This window comes from Ochotona princeps, chromosome 17, assembly GCF_030435755.1.
Source record: "Ochotona princeps isolate mOchPri1 chromosome 17, mOchPri1.hap1, whole genome shotgun sequence".
Taxonomy (NCBI): domain Eukaryota; kingdom Metazoa; phylum Chordata; class Mammalia; order Lagomorpha; family Ochotonidae; genus Ochotona; species Ochotona princeps.
In genome coordinates this window covers 12,745,794-12,763,528 of record NC_080848.1, presented here as the reverse complement: position 1 = coordinate 12,763,528, position 17,735 = coordinate 12,745,794, and the positions used below count along the sequence as shown (strand labels likewise).

Here is a 17,735-nt window from a genome sequence, read left to right as displayed (position 1 = left end):
GTAGGTAGTACCCAGACCTAATGGCCAGCAGATCAAGAACTCCACCAGTGGCACATCAGGTACCATTTTGTACATTGTGGCAAAAGCTTTGAGACTGCAGGGGAAATAGTGAGCTGAACATGTACTGAGCTGGCAGTAAACTCACTGAGCTCAGTGCATTGCACTGATCCCACATTGAAAATAATACCAACTTTGGCATCATACGGGTCAAAATAGGTCCCTGAGACCCTCAGACCTAATGGTAGGTAGGTTCCGGCAAGATCGGCACAACCAACAAGCTAGCTAGCTAGGATACCTTGTGTCTCCCTAAAACTGGGAACTGCTCAAACCGGAAGCAGGAGAAAGGTTGTACAGACAATAGTACGTGCTCAGCACCGTATCACAGGAGGTGGAGAGTGATGAGACAGGAGCTGGGGCTACAAGGACCTTGGTGGAAGTCTAACATAAGAGCCCAGATCTAGAGGGAGTGGCAGAAGTGACTGCAAAAAAAGAGCCATGTGCCAACCACAATAAGTAAAATTGAGGTGTAGACCTGTGGATAACACAGCTTAGAAGTCTGCTCTAAAAAGAATCTGCTAACCAGGAGTACAATGACCAAGAACAAGAGACAGAAACACAATTAATATTATTGAAGACTCCCCTGCACAGAAGCAAAAGCTCTTGCCAACCTCAGAATTAACTGAGGAATACATCAAAACAGTGAGGGATGTAGAATTCAAAACACTTGTTATAAAGCTTCATATCAAAATGAGAAGCATGTAATACAAGAGTTCAAGGAATTTAAGGAATATGTCACACAGGAAATAGCAACACTGAAACAAAATCAGGCCAAGTTATTGGAAATGGTGGATGTAATAGAACAAATTAAAATTTCAGTAGAAAGTCTCAATAATAGAATGAATAAGGAAGAAGAAAGAATCTCAGAATTGATAGATATTTCTTATCACAATAGGAAAACAATCAAATAACTGGAAGTGGAACTGGGTCAAGCTAAAAAATGTATTCAAAAATTAAGAAACTCTATTAAAAGGCCAAATATAAGAGTTATGGAAGTTCCAGAGGTGCAAAAGAGAAGCTGATTTTATAAATGTATTTAATGAAATAATAAAGGAAAATTTCCCTCATCTGGAGAAAGAATTGGGAAAAACATCCAGGAGGGGCAAAGAACTTCCAACATGCTTGACCAAAAGTGATCTTCACCATGACACATGATAATCAAGCTCTCTTCAATTAAACATAAGGAAAAGATTCTTAAGTGTGCACGTGAAAAAAAGATCAGTTGACACATAGAGCAATGGCAATTAAATGTACAGCTGACTTCTTACAGGAAACTCTACAGGCCAAAAGAGAATGGAGCGACATATTCCAGTTTCTAAAAGCAGGACATTGTCAGCCCAGAATAACATACCCAGCAAAGCTTTCCTTTGTCTTTGAAAATAAAATAAAATTCTTCCACAGTAAAGAAAAGTTAAAAGAATATGCCTCTTTCAAACCTGCCCTACAAATGATACTTTAAGGTGTCTTCTTGATAGAGAAAAGGAATAGTGCCCACCAAAACCAAAGGCAAATGTGAAGAACAACCCAGTAAAAATAACAGAAGACTAAATCAGTGAACAACTCATTGCTAAATGACAAGATGAAATTACCACCTATTTGTATTAAACCTGAATGTAAATGGATTGAAGTCATCAATCAAACATCATAGATTAGTAAACTAGATTGAAAACACAAAAGCCATCTATTTGTTGCCTACAGGAGATACATCTCACCAACAAAGAGCAGCAGAAATTGCATGTCATGGATTTTGATGTGTTTGTTTTTAGTTTCGTTTCTTTTTTTTTTTTTCAAAGATTTTATTAATATTGGAAAGCCGGATATACAGAGAGGAGGAGAGACAGAGAGGAAGATCTTCCATCCGATGTTTCACTCCCCAAGTGAGCTGCAACGGGCTGGTGTGCACCGATCCGATGCCAGGAACCAGGAACCTCTTCCAGGTTTCCCACACGGGTGCAGGGTCCCAAGGCTTTGGGCTGTCCTCAACTGCTTTCGCAGGCCACAAGCAGGGAGCTGGATGGGAAGTGGAGCTGCCGGGATTAGAACCGGCGCCCATATGGGATCCCGGGGCTTTCAAAGCGAGGACTTTAGCCTCTAGGCCACGCCGCCGGGCCCAGTTTCGTTTCTTCAAAACACTTTTCTTCTCATTAAATTCTTCACTGATTCATAGATCATACAGAAAAATCATTTTCTTCATGAAGGTTCTTGATTTTCATTTTCATTTATTCAGCAACATATTAGTCATTCAATATCATGCTATTTAACTTCATGGGTTTGTAAATTTTTTCCTCCTGTTGCTGATTTTATTTTTTGGCTTTTCATTTAAGGGGATGTATAATAACTGTGTAATGAAGACTGTCATATCCACTGGCATGTTGTTTAACTTTGTGACATTGTAAATTTCTGTCTTTGTTCCTGTTGATTTTATTTTGTGGGGGGATATATAGTGACTGTGTAGTGGAGACTGACGTGTCCAGGTGTGAGGATATGGTGCAGTGTGCATCTCTACTTCCGGATCGAGGGTGGACTGCTAGTGAAACTGTTGGATGTGTCTTGACAATGGGATACTGGACTCTGCCATTGTTCATGCCTGCAGTGATGGACTTATGACTGTTTATGAGGAACTATGCTGTTGTAATGATATGGGGGAACTCAATGTAAGGGGTAGGTTGAGGAGGGGCTAGGGAAACCCCAGGGCCTATGGAACTGTGTCGTAAAATGATAATAACAATTAAAAATTTTAAAATTTAAAATTTTAAAATAAAAGAAATATCATCTGTCTTTATGAAATTCCTCACTGTTTCATGGTGTCATGAACTAACTATCACTCATTTTCACTAACAGATGATGGAACAGTGTACCAAAATAGATTACTGAAAGGCGTAAAATCTTTGAAAAGTGAGTAACGACTGTACTATACTGTGCTTCTGTCTGAAATACTGAGTTTGTGTAAGATTTTTAGTGTCATCTTTTATCTTGTGTAGTACACTTTATACAGATGTTATTTTTATTCTTTTAGCTTCATAATGTCATTCTTGGAATTTTCCAATTTCTTTCACAAGTAGTAACAGTAACCTAAATACAAGTATATATATATACATAAAAATATAGGACAATAAAATTGAAATGGAGGATTAGAGTCACTTCAGAATTTGTAGGATAGATGTTCAGCAACACACATAACCAATCCACAAGTATGGCTGATAAAATAAACTCTTTAAATAAGAAGTATTGAAGCTAATATGTGAGTGAACTCCAGTCCAATTACTCTTAAGCAATGCCACCATCAATCATTTACTTGCTGTGTAGGCTTGTCACCAGCATAGATTTTAAGGACATCCATTTCACTTCTGTTATTACTATTGACTTTCTCTTTATTTCTAGAAAAGTCAAATGGAAATTATGCCCTTATAATAAATATTAACAACATAAGGATATACATTTTTGTTGTTGCCTTTTTGTGGTAAAAGTTATATGTATTCATCATTCCAAATGCAAACATGTTTGTGTTTCAGATCATTCAATCACTCTCACATTTCTTTTCTGTTTTTCTTAAGGAGGAAAGGTTGACATAAACAACCTGAATCCTATCCTGGAAAATATGGATATCAAACTCACGGAACAAGAGCTTACACAACTGAGAGACAGCCTGCCTGTGCATGGTATGCTTAGTAAATACCTCTGGCCCTCCTCAGAGTAATTTTTTCTGTTCTTATCCTAAGAATCTCTAAAAACTTGACTGAACTGATATAAGTGTTTAAAATCTTAAAGAACTCTAACATGAAGATTAAGACATAGATACCAACTATAGCTTCTGTCACTGAACATTGCCTTTAAATTTCTGCATATGTCAATGTAATATTAGGAAAGAGGTACTGCTACCTGTAATTTCAGATTATATGAATCTATGCCTAGAAAACCCAGGGAAAAGTAAAAGAACAATAATAAAATTATTAGTAAAATTATTGAAGGGCGGTATTGTAGCTCCGTGGGTCAAGAGGTTGCTTCGGATTCTTATTTCCCATGTAAGAGAGCTGGCTTCAGTGCAGGTTACTTCACTTCCTATCCAGCTTCCCGCTAATTGCTAAATTGCTGAGTCCTTCCACCCATGTGGGAGATTGGGATGTGTTGCCTGGCTCCTGGCTTTAGCCTGACCCAGCCTGAGTGATTACAGGCATTTGGAGAGGGAATCAGTGAATAAAACATTTCTCTCTGTGTGTATCTCCCTTTTCTCTCCATCCCTCTACCTTCCAAATCAATCAATCAATAAAAACATTAAATCTTAGGCCACTTTGATTCAGGTTTCAATACATGATAAATATGCAAAACTCAATTACTTTTCCTAAGGTAGAAATGCCTAAGTAGAAATAGAAACAACAATATTTGATTTGCAATGTCCATGACGACTATCAAATATCTAGAAATAAATTCATCAAGAAGCAAGAACTATATAAGGAAAACTTTAAATCTAAAGGAGCATGAGTAATATTCTTGGATGGTAAATTAACACACAGAAAGAGATAAGAGAGGAAATAATGAAAAAGAAAGGATAAAAATATTTTATATATTAATAATGACTTTCCTGAAAAAAAATTTTTAAAACGTATTGTTGATAGGTACTGAAATTAAATACTTCACAATACATTTAACCAAAGAAATGAAAGATCTATATAATAAAATTATGAAACTAGCAAAAGAAATCACAAAATATTAGAAAGATAATCCTTGTTCATGCATTGAAAACGATCATATTACCTAAAACAGTCTACAGATTCAACACATAACCTATCAAAACACCAATGACATTCCTTGCAAAATTTAAAAAAAACTCTAAAATTTGGAATCACAAAAGATTCTATTTAACCCTGAGTTAACCCTATTTAACCTGAGTTAAATAAACAGGAGGTGTTGTGATACCTGATATCAAAGCTAATTACAAAGCTATAGAATTTGCGACTGCCATAGCCCCAGATGGCACCAAGTAAAAGAGCAAACCATACATTTGAAAGAGCTGGAAAAATAATAGCAAAGCAATCACTAGATTATCAGGAAACAAAGAAATAACCAAAATAAGGGAGGAAATAAACCAAATGGATATCAAAAGAGCAATACTTAAGATCAATGAATCAGAGCTTGTTGAAGAAAATTAGTAAAATAGGTTTCCCATTAGCTCAACTAATCAGAAAAAGAAGGGAGAAGATATGAATCAGTAGCATAGAGACAAGAAAAGGAAATATAACAATGGATATCTCAGACATAACATAGAATAACCAGGAACAATTGCAAGCAACAATATGTCAACAAATCAGAAGACTTTCAAAAAGTGGATAGATTTTTGAACACATATGATATTCCAAAATTGAATCATGAGGCAATTAATAATCAGTGGAGAGAGGGAGCTTGCCAAGGGGAAGGGGAAATCTCAGAGCCTTTGGAACTGTATCATAAAATAATCATTTAAAAATAAATGATAAAAATTAAAATATGATATATTAGATAATGGATATGTTAATTATTCTGGTTGGGTCATCCAACAATGGTTACATATATTGAAACACATCATTAAGGCTCATAAATATGTATACTTAATATTATCAAGAACAAGATTTTTAGAAAGAAAAGAAATATATCAAGATACTGAAATTTCCAGTTGTAGAGAAAAAGGGGAGAAAGTTTCTCCTCTCTGTAAATCTGACTTTATAATAAAAATAAATAAATCTTTTTTAAAAAGCTGAGAATATTTCTGAAAAAGTAAAGGACATAGATGTGCATAGAGGACCTACTTAGTGATTAGCATAAATGAGTAAACAGTGGTCCAAAGCGAAACTATTATAGTTTCAGAATTCGAATAATAAATAATAATGAATTATAGTTAAAATCAACCAAAAATGAAGCCGATATTATGGCGCAGGCGCTAAACTACTGCCTGCAAGGCTAGTATTCCAAATGAGCATGGAATTCAATCTCTTCTGCTCCACTTGCCGTTCAGTTCCCTGCTGGTGCACTTAGTAAAGTAGCATTAGATGGCCTGAATGCTTGGAACCCTGCCAGGCACATAGAAAACTTGGAGTTCAAAGCTCTTGGCTTTGGTCTGGCTCAGCCCTGGCTGTTGTGGCCATTCAAGATGGAACCAACAGATGGAAGATCTCTAATATTTCTCTCGCTAACTCTTTCATATTAAATAAATTTTTAAATAAATAAACCTAAAAGTTAAAGGTCCAAGTATGTTTTAAAGTTGTAAAAGTACTACATAGGAGTCCAGTGAATGATTCAATTGGCTGAACCAAACGCTGGGATCCCATACGGGTGCCAGTTCATGTCCCAACAGCTTAACTTTCCATTCAGCTCCCTGCTTGCGGCCTGAGAGAACATCAGAAGATGAGCCCAAGCCTTGGGATGCTGCACCCATATGGAAATCCCAGAAGAGGATCCTGGCTCCTGGCTAGGGATCAGCTAAGTTTCAGCCATTTTTGGATACTTGGGAAATGAACCAGTTGATAGAAGATCTTTCTCTATGTCTCTTTTTTTCTCTATAAATCTGCCTTACCAATAAAAATGAATAAATATTTTAAAATAAAGCACTATGTTAAAAAAAATCTCTCAAAACAGAAAAATGAACTGAAGGATAAAAGTGTTGGAAATTAGATCAATTTTAGCCTCTTATAACAAACAACAAATTAGACATATGTTCTTATTGATTATTCAATAAATACATAAATATGCATTTGATTTAGAGTTGTAAAATAAACAACCCAAATAGCTATAAGTAAATATAGCAAAAATATATAGTTTTTGTTGAGAAATAGCACCCAGAGTAAGAAATTGGAGGTGGAGTGGAAGGAAGAACTTTTGTCTGTAGTTTGTATTGATTTTTATCTTTCAATGTAAATGGAATTTTATAGTAATAAAATTATTTATAAAATTTTTAAAAGAAAATAATATTTATAAAAAATTTTATAAAAAGAAAAAATACTTGTAAAAAGAAAATAATCCATATAATTTGTTAATTTGTAAGCCCTCAGTGACTCCACATAATCTAATGATAAAAACTAAGCTCCTCTAAATATCATTGATGTCCCTCCTTCAGTGATGGACCCTGCTAGCTCGTTAGTATGAACTGTACTCTCCGTGATATGTACTTCATTCTTCTGCCATGTTGAGCTGTCTGTAGTTCTCCATACATTGCATATGTGTGCATTACATATATGTCACTTGGGTTTGTTTTCCTATTTATCAGTCTGTCTTCCATGTAGAAGACTGTATCCTCTCTTCCTCTCCTGTAGTTAAAATATTTTCACACCCTCAGGAGTCCGTGCTTCAGGTGACATTCACTTAACTCATGGTTTGCATCAGTGGATCCTGAGCTTGTTGGTTATACCTGAAGGTAAGGGTCGTCAGACAATTGACCAGTGCTAATAGCTCAAAAAGAACCAGAAAGAAGATATCTGCCAAGACATCTTGTTGCATGTATACTATGCTTAAAGTCTTGAAATCTGGAGATTTGTATGTATGCATGAAATTATATGAGTAGAATGTATATGGATTTTCTCACAATATACATCGTTCATGTATGTTTTTCTGAGCTCATGACGTTGATTATGTGACTCAGTTGGCCCTTTCCTTCATAGCTAATGGAAGAGTTGATCTGAATAAGGTGATGGATGGATTGAAAGCAGTCACAGGTGAGAAGTTAATGTAAACACACAATCCCAGTTTTTCTTTATATTGCTGTATTAATTCTATCATTGTGTTTGTTTAATTTTGATATGTAATAGTCCCAAATTGGAGTGTTGTCTGGTGTGGCTTTTTGGGGAGAGTAGGCAATATACTTGATTTTTTTTTTTTCATTTTAAGACAGTCAAAATCTACATTGAAAGCTTTAATGAATCTTCAAAAATTATCCTAGCAATCACTTAAAGGAGAGATTTTAGACTCTACATGTTAGTAGAGTTATTAAAATAAACCATTTGCAATCTATTAACTGAAGAGAGAGATTCATTAATACTGATTTTTAGTTTTTATGAGTGTGTTAACATAGCTCTTTGAAAAACAGATAAGACGGGTTCAACTGGGCAAGGACATTATTGGATGAAATTATGTGTGTAACAAAAATGGATATCTGTCAGGCTATTCTAATCCCAGATACAGAAGAAGAAAGAGTAGGAGGATAATGAGCAGGAGAAAAGAGATAGAGATAGAGATAGAGATAGAGATAGAGAGAGAGAGAGAGAGAGAGAGAGAGAGAGAGAGAGAGAGAGACTGACTGGATGTGAGCACCCTAGATAGTCATACAGTCTAAGGAAGGTCTGGAAAGGCTCTCCGCTCCAGGAATCCTAAGAACAGGTTCCTCTCCTAATGTCAATCAGGGGTCAATAGAAGTATATCAGTGTGACCTTACTGCAAATACAGGAATTGCAAAGCAATTATTGAAGTCCCTAATCAGCTAATGTTTTCTGTAGTTGGAGGTCCTACAAGCACACAGGCTACCATCAAGAGGGGCCTCTCTTATCTGTCTTTTGAAACCAAATTATTTTTGTATGAATGACATTATAGCTATGTTATTACCTCATCTTATTCTCATAAGTGTATTTACTTATACTACCACACTGTACTTAAATGGCATATTTGACATTATTTTAATATTTTATTAAGGAGGAGAGGTTGATGTCAATGATGTGAGAACTGTTCTGGAAAATATGGGGATAGAACTCAATGATGAGGAATTCTTGGAACTTATGAAAAACCTGCCATTTGATGGTAAGTATTTCAAATAACAACATAATAAAAAGCGAGGTTTAGTTTTCTTTGTCTAAAAACCTATCTCCACTTCCTAAACTTCAGAATAGAAGAAGTTTATTTAAAAAAAAAAAAGGAAAAAGGTCCAATTAACATTTATACCTGATGTGAATAACTATATATTTACACTTTTCTATTGGGAAACAATATCCCCCATTACAAGGAACCATTACATAAGTGTTTTAAAAAAAAGTTAATCTGGGATTTGTTGAAAGTGGAACAGGATTGATAGTTGATATTATGCAAATAAAAGCTGAACTTGGGCAGAATAAACACAGAACAGTGACTGATTTGCTAATTTACTCAGCTTTCTCAAGTTTTATTAAAAATTTCTCATAAAAATGTTTGGAAAGCCATTTTCTTGAGAGTATTGTAATGATGATCCATGTTTCTTTGTGATTTGAATCATGTTATTTTCTTACAGATGATGAAAAGATCTTCCAAAACAGATTGCTAGAAAGTGTGAAATCTCTTAAAGGTGAGTGAAAAGCAGATCATGCTGATGGATTCTGTTGCCAACGTGTTAAAACAGAAAATACTACCAGCGTTCCTACCTACTGAATACAAACTAAATATCACACTGAAGATCAGAACAATTGATCTTGTGCTCTCTTTGGTAGCACATATAGTGAAATTGGAACAAAACAATTGATCTTCTATTTTTATTATAAAAATAAAACTCTCCACTCCCTCAATAATTCCCAAATTTTTCAAAAAAGAAATGGAATTTTAAGTTTATATAATAAAAGTAATGGAAGATTGGTAGTAATTTAAGGAATTTGATCAGAAGATGATAAAAACCAAATTGAGAGCTTTGCCATCAAAATTCAAACCATGGCTACAAGACATGCGTGGCAGTCTGCTCGTGCAGAAGCACTGGAAGCCAGGAGTTATTTCATACAGAAACAATGTGAGGCCAAAGAATAAACAGGACTGATTGTAAGAGAGGTGTTGAATTCTCAAACTGGAAAAATGGTAATCCAGTGGCAGGGTATTTCCAACTGGAAGAAGTCAGTTTACCAGATAACATCAATGAAGGACAAGTAAAGGTTAGAATTCTTTATCTTTCTGTGGATCCTAACATGCACTGTAGAATGAATGAAGACATCAATACTGATTATCTTACACCTTGGCAGTTGTCTCAAGTGGTTGATGGTTGAGGTATCGAAATTATAAAAGAAAACAAGCACACACACACACACACTTTTATTCAAGGTGAATTTGTGACTTCTTTCTATGGACCCTGGCAAAAAGGACTATTCTGGATGGAAATAGTCGTAAGAAGGTGGTCCCACAACTTGTACATGGACACCTTTCCTATATTCTTAGAGCCATAGGAATGCCTGGCTTAACCCCCTTGGTTGGAATACAGGGAAAAGGTTATGTTACTCCTGGAGCTACCAGACTGTGGCTGTCATTACAGCTGTGGGGGCCTGTGGATCCCTCCCTGTTCCAGAGTGGTGGGAATTTGTGGAATAGAAGAGAAATGTCCCTTATAACCTCAGAACGGAGTTTTGATGCTGCAGCTAATTACAAAAAAAAAAAGGCAGTGTGTCAGAACAGCTCCATGAGCAGTGCCCCGCTGGAGTGCACATGTACTCTGACAGTGTTGGTGGGGACATCACTGACACAGGGATAAGTCAGATGAACCAGAACAGCCATGCCATTCTTTTCTTGTTATTTTTATTTTATGATACAGGTCCAAAGGCTCTGGGATTTCCCTTTCAATCTCCCCAAGTTCCCTCCCCACAATGATTTCCTCTATATTGCTGCAATAGTAGAGTCCTTCAAAAATACTCGTAAGTCCATCATTCTGCTATTTAAAAGTATCCTGACATTGTAGGTATGGACAATGGCAGAGAGTCCAGCATCCTATTGTCAAGATATATTTAACAGTTTCATTGAGAAACCATCTTTGATTTGGAAGTAGAGATGCATACTGCATTTTATCTTCACATCTCATTATGATCATCTCTATTACACAGGTCCTCTGTATGACTTTGTGTACATACATGTTTAGGTATTTACCGATTAATCTTTTATTTTGCATGAAGTTTGCCTTATATCAGAGAGTACATATGGTGTTTGTCCTTTTGGGATTGCTTGTTTCACTGAGCATAATGGTCTCTAGTTGGGACCATCTTGTTGCAAATGGTAGAATTTCATTCTTTTTAATGACTGAGTATATTCCATAGAATAGCTATATTACACGTTCTTTATCCATTCCTGTTTTGACAGGCATCTGGAATTTTCCATGATTTTGCTATTGTAAATTGTACCTACTGTAAATATAGGAGTACAGGTGACTATCTCATATACAGATTTCATTCCCTTTGTATATATTCCCAGAAGCTGAATAGCTGGATCATATGGCAGGTCAATTTTCTGTTCTCCTTGCACTCTCCATACTTGGTAGAATCTCAATTTTTAAAAGTTTGCAACAGCTTGTTTTATAGCCTATAATATGATCAATGCTTGAGACAGATCCACATACTGATAAAAAAAAAGCATATTCTCTGTCGGTAGAATGAAAGGTTCTGTAGATATTAGTTAAGTCCATAACTATTTACCATAGTCACCATATTGCACAGTAGCTCTCGAACTGTTTTTCTACTGTCTGAGATTTTATAACCTTTGACCAGTACTTCCCCAACCACCCTCTTTCTCTCTCTCGCTCTGCTCTCTCAGTCTTCCTCATTCTTTCTCCTTATCTTTCTATCTCTCTCTCTCACTCCCTCTAACTCATTCAAGAAAGTAAATAAATCATTTAAGTAGAAATTTACTGTAAAGATTTGTTTCCTGAGCTTTTGTAATTTTTTAATGGATTGTCTCCTTAGGTGGGAAGGTCAGTATCAACAATTTGAAGAATGTACTGGATAACATGGGCATCAAGCTAAAGAATAATGAACTTAAAGATCTGACTCACAATCTCCCTGTTGGTAGTAAGCAAATTTTAATATGTTATGGTTGTACCTGTGAGAACTTAGATATAAGAACCAATGGCAATAAAAAATCTTAGGAATGGTGGTCTAATTTGCCAAAATCAAGAAGCTATAAATGAGATCAAAGCATTAAGCAGCCATTAACAAAATGAACATTAAAACATTTCCTTTGTATGTATTTTTTATATTCCCTATCAATATTATGTTCAGTACTAAATAGTAAAAAAAATAGCTCTTAAGATAATAGTACTTCCAAATTTTTTTTCTGTCAGTAATATATTTTGGTTTCAGATATTATAGAACTCCAAGATGAGTTTACTTAATTGAAATGTTATTTTTATATATGCAAGTTTTTTCTCAGTCCCATTAAAATTTAGTAACAAAATTTAGTAATAGCATAGAAAATGTTTTTCAGCAAATATTTCTTAAGTAAGTATATAGAAGAATCTTAAGATAGTATGTGGTAGATTACGATCTATATTCCTATGCTCTACTTCACAATATTTTGTGAGTCTTTTTTTATCTCAGTGTGATTCTGACCTTCTCTTTCAGTTGATAAGAAGATTTCTCTACCAACATTGGTGGATAAATTGAAAATGTTTACAGGTGAGTGAAAATTGCTATAAAACTGGTATTTCAATCTTTGTTATTTCTTCCCCCTGCCCCACTCAGTGGTATGAAAGCTTATGTTTTATAGTGAATTATTTGCATCTAAGCACCCTCAAATTGATACAAAATTTTGAAATTTTTTACAATAAAACATAAGAAGATGTGTCAGAAAACCCCATGGCTCTGTTTTTTATGCCAATGATAGACTTTGTTTGACTGATGTTTGAATAAATGTTATCTAGGTGCAAATAGAGTATGCCATAATGTAGCTTAGAAATAATCAAGATATGTATTCACTGAAATCATCAAATATCTCTCACCAAAAAATTAAACATTTTTGAAGAATAATTTATACAGTAGTGAGAATTATCTTGATGTACTAGTCAGATTTTATTTTGGAAGTTGTTTTCCAAATCTATCAAAAACTCTCATTAGTTTACATTGACCCAATAAATATCACAGAACATAGCCAATACTTGTACAGTTTACTCTGCATTTTGAAAATTATGCTGTAATTAGCCTGCATAGAACCTCTTATAACTTGAGATATTACCATAGAATCTACAATTCATGTTATCTCTCCTGCTTTCAAAGGTGAGAAGATTGATTCTAATGACCTGAGCAGCGTCCTGGGGGACCTGGAGATTGAACTCACGAAGAGGGAGCAGGAGAGGCTGCTGGATACACTGCCAACCGACGGTAAGCCATCCCTTAGCTTAACTAGGATTCTATGGAAAAAGCTCCAACTTGTTAAAACGTGAAATTACATGGTAGGCTTGCCATCGTCACTTAGAGTTTGTGTTGTAAAATCATTTTTTTAGACAAAAAATTGACATTTAACAGAGAAATATGCTGTTATACCTAGGCCTTTAATTTACTTATGTTATAAAAATGGGAAAAAAGAAAAGTATGAAATTGGTGGTAAAAAAAAAAAAAAGTAAATATAGGAACCAAAAATAAAAGAACAAGAAGGAGCTATACTTGTGTTAGAACAAGTAGATTTAGGCACTAATAGCAATATTTGTAACAATCATAAAAGGGTCCATTGCTTAACTGTATCAAGTGAAAGATTAAAAAATAGAGACAGTTCTTCTAAAGATGTTCCTTCTGAAATTATTTATTTCATTTGTGTGATAAAATTTTACCATTAAATGAATTATGGTTTTTCTTACAGATGCTGGAAAAATATATCGCAATAGATTACTGAAGGCAATTAAGTCTCTCAAGGGTAAGTAAGTAACTCAATTAAATGACATATTGTTTGACTTCCACAGCTTTCACACCATTAAATTATGGGTCTGCACTTCAATATAATTTCTTATTTCTATCCTCAATCTGTCACACTTTAACTTGTAACATACATTTTATGTTACAAAAAGTCCTGTATACGTAAGCACCTTTTCAGCTTAATCCTGCACCCCATCTTGTCAGTATTATATATTTAATTCAACTTATTAATTGGCTTTGTATACTTGGAAGGTCTATTAAAAAGAGCAGCTACATAAAGATGTAAAATTTCCTTTGTTTTAGCTTGATAGAGTTTATAACTAATGCATAAGTGGTGCCTTTGTCATGAGAATTAGACTGTGCAATGTGAAAGCTAGTGAAGAAATCTCTTAAGGCTGAGGTCTGCTTCTAGTGATGGTCCTGCTGTTCTGAAATCATTGTTGTAGCATGCCCAGAAGACAAGAGAAATCTGAATAAACATGAAAGAATTGGAAAGAACAGCAACAAAACATAACTCATGGGGAAAATGAGAATTCATGTCTGTCATAGTCCCCCTACCCATCAGAGTACGAGTGAGCTGCGAAAGAAGCTGGTTCCCCTCTTCCTGCTGTTGTACTCCCACATGGCCCAGGACTAGCGATCCTACAGGAGCAGATGCCACCAGACCAGGAGGGCTTTTAGGCCTGTCTTCTTCCAAGTGAGCCAGTGTCATGAGCTGTAATGACACTTGCACCATCCGCGCTGACCTTGACCTTCAGAGAACAATAGTAGCTGCTTCATTTATGCCTTTCAACATCTGGTGAAAAAAAAAGTCCCTGAAGCCAGCCAGAACTGTACAGGAAGGCAATTTGTAGAGACAAATTCCAGTTTAGTTGATTTGATGCCATAAAATATCTACCATAATCACCCGCCATAGCAATTTAACACATTTACATCCTTTTTGAGCCTTTCTTATCTTTCAAGTGAGAACAAGAACAATTGTCTCATATAATCAAACTACACTAACCTTTTCCTTAGGAGATATTACAAAGTCTCAGTACCCCTTATCTATCTCTAACTTATGTTTAAATTCCTTCTATAATAGACACAATTAGATATAATACCAGCTACTCTTAGCAATGCAACAGTAGAAGGGGGTTAATTCATTGAAATATTTTTTAAAAGCTGTTGAGCTTGAAGTGATCCGTTTATCTACTTTCGCCTTTATTGGCTGTGCTTCGGGAGTGTTATCCAAGAAGCACCAGTGTCGTCAGATGTTTTCTCTGTTTTCCTCCAGTGATTTGAAGGATTCAGTTCTTCAGTTTAGCTCCCCAATCCAGTCTGAATTGATTTTTTATAGAATGTAAGGTAAGGGTTTGTTTTATACTTATGCACACAAAATCCATTTCTTAAAAATTTTGTGAGATAGTTCCATAGGCCTGTGGGATGCCCGCTCCCCCAGCTCTCTCTCCCCACTAACTTCCCTTCTGTTATTACAGTTCATAGTCCTTCGTGAGCGGTCATAACTCCATCATTTCACCATTTAATTGTATCCTCATATTGTAGTATGGGCAATGGCAGAATCCAGCATCCCATCGTCAAGATAGAATCCATCTTTGATCTGGAAGTAGAGATGCATATTGCACTGTACCCTCATATCTGATATGATAGTCTACTACAATTACTATACATCCTTTTAACTACAAAGCCATAAAACAAGGTCGACAACATGATGGAAGAAAATTTGCAACAGGAAGTTAAATAACATGCTACAGAATAATTAATGTGTTGCTGAAGAACTGAGTAAAAAAAAAAACTTCGTGACAAATTAATGCTATTGTATGACCTGTTTGTCACTGAAGAAATTAATAAGGTGAAAGTGGAGAAATCACATTTTTGAAGACATGATAATAAAAGCAAAAATATCAATGCCCATGAGATATATCAAAAACCGTATTGAGAGCCCGGCAGCGTGGCCTAGAGGCTAAAGTCCTCGCCTTGAAAGCCCCGGGATCCCATATGGGCGCCGGTTCTAATCCTGGCAGCTCCACTTCCCATCCAGCTCCCTGCTTGTGGCCTGGGAAAGCAGTCGAGGACGGCCCAAAGCTTTGGGACCCTGCACCCGTGTGGGAGACCCGGAAGAGGTTCCTGGTTCCCGGCATCGGATCGGCGCGCACCGGCCGTTGCGGCTCACTTGGGGAGTGAAACATCGCATGGAAGATCTTCCTCTCTGTCTCTCCTCCTCTCTGTATATCCGGCTTTCCAATAATAATAAAATCTTTAAGAAAAAAAACAGTATTGAAAGGGACATTTATAACATCAGGTGCTTACAAGCAATCAAAATGTCTCATACAAATTATCTGTTAATGCATCTCAAGGACTTACTAAAAAGTAAAAAATGAACAGGAAGCATGAAAAGTAAAATTCACAGCAAAAATAAATGGATTTGAAGCTGAAAGACTACATATTCAAACAAAAAAGAACCATTTTAAGATGATGAACAACAACAAAAAAGACCTTTTAGCCTTATTAGCAAAAAGTGGCACAAGGGAACAATCAGTTAAAATTAGAGATGAAAAGGAAATGACTTTTTCTGCTCTTTGTGTGCAGCATGACATTGTTGGTATAGGCAATGGTAGAAAGTCAAATTAAATGGATTAATTAAATTTTTTTCAGCTCTGTGAAAAATGTTCTTGGTATTGAATCTTGATCTTGGAATCACATTGAATCTGTATATTACTTTTAGTAATATGAACATTTTGATGATATTGACTCTGCCCATCCAGAAGCTTTTTAAAGTCTTCTGTTTCTTTTTTCATTGTTATGTACTTTTCCTCATAGAGATTTTCCACATCTTTAGTTAGGATTATTCCAAGGTATTTCAGTATTTTCTCTGTTATTTTGAAAGGTACCGTACTTTTTCAGCCTTAGAGTTCTTTGTATGTGCTAGGGCCATTGATTTTGCATTCATTTATTTTGTACCCTGTCAACTTACCAAACTTTCTGATAGTTCTACCAGTCTCTTTATTGAGTTTTTTGGTTCTACGTATAGTATCATGTCATCTGCAAACAGAAATAGTGTGACTTCCCCTTTTCCAATCTTAGTTCCTTAATTTTTTTTCTTTCCTAATAGCTCCTCACAAGGACTTCCAGCACTACGTTAAATAGCAGTGGCAATAGTAAACTTCCTTGTCTAGTTCCAGATCTTAGTGGGAAAGCTTCCAGTCATTCAGTATGATGCTGGCATTGGTTTCTCATAAATTTATTATGTTTTATAATGTTACTTTTTCTCTATCTTGCCTAGAGTTTTTAGCATGAAGTGGTGTTGGATTTTATCAAATTCCTTCTCTGCATCTATTGAAGTGATCAAAAAATTTTTGTTCTTCAATTTCTTAATGTGATATATTGTATTTATAGATTTGTAAACCATCCCTGCCTGGGAGGGATAAATCCCACCTGGTCCAGGTTAATGATCTATCAAGTTGGATTCTATTGACTAGTATTTTGCCGAAAATTTTAGCCTCTGTGTTCATCAGAGATATTAGTCTATAGTTTTCTTGCTCTTTTGTGTCTTTGTTTAGTTTTGGTATTAAGGTGCTGTTGGCCTCAAAGAATTTGGAAGGTTTGCCTCCAGTTCTATTGTTTGAAACAGTTTATGAAGTATTTGGGTCAGTTTTACTTGTAATGTTTTGTAGCATTCAACAGTGAAGCCATCTGGACCCAGGCTTTTCTTTGTTGGGAAGGCTTTAATTACTGAGTACACCTGTACCTCAGTTATAGTTGTATTAAAATTTTCTGTTGCCTCATGACTCAGTTTTGGTAGAAAGTATGAGTCCAGAAACCTATCCGTTTCTTGAAAGTCTTCTGGTTTTTTGGAGTATAGTTGCTTATGATAATTTCTGATTATTTTCTGTATGACTGTGGTATCTGTTGTTCGGTTTCCTTTTTCAACTTTGATACTATTAATTATTGGGTCTTTTCAAGTGCGTTTCCAGGCAGTTCCTGCCAGAGATGTGCGCAGTGATCAGGAGTGATGTCTTCTCTCTCCTCCGGTGCTTTGCTAGTGTTTTCTGTGGCATCTGGGATCAGGGAGGTTACTGTGCAGACAGCATTGCAGGGACACATGCT

General features: G+C 35.6%; 1 protein-coding gene and 1 pseudogene across 1 annotated transcript in view; both read left to right on the top strand.

Annotated features, from left to right (window-relative positions):
* EFCAB13 (EF-hand calcium binding domain 13) overlaps positions 1-17,735 on the top strand; it is a 126,666-nt gene that overhangs the window by 104,679 nt on the left and 4,252 nt on the right. Inside the window, exons 45-53 of the mRNA XM_058675798.1 lie at positions 2,899-2,952; positions 3,612-3,716; positions 7,683-7,736; positions 8,707-8,811; positions 9,275-9,328; positions 11,688-11,792; positions 12,345-12,398; positions 12,996-13,100; positions 13,576-13,629. Coding sequence (XP_058531781.1) covers positions 2,899-2,952; positions 3,612-3,716; positions 7,683-7,736; positions 8,707-8,811; positions 9,275-9,328; positions 11,688-11,792; positions 12,345-12,398; positions 12,996-13,100; positions 13,576-13,629 — 690 coding nt within the window. The remainder of the gene's footprint in view (positions 1-2,898; positions 2,953-3,611; positions 3,717-7,682; positions 7,737-8,706; positions 8,812-9,274; positions 9,329-11,687; positions 11,793-12,344; positions 12,399-12,995; positions 13,101-13,575; positions 13,630-17,735) is intronic.
* LOC131482335 (prostaglandin reductase 2-like) lies at positions 9,790-10,848 on the top strand (annotated as a pseudogene).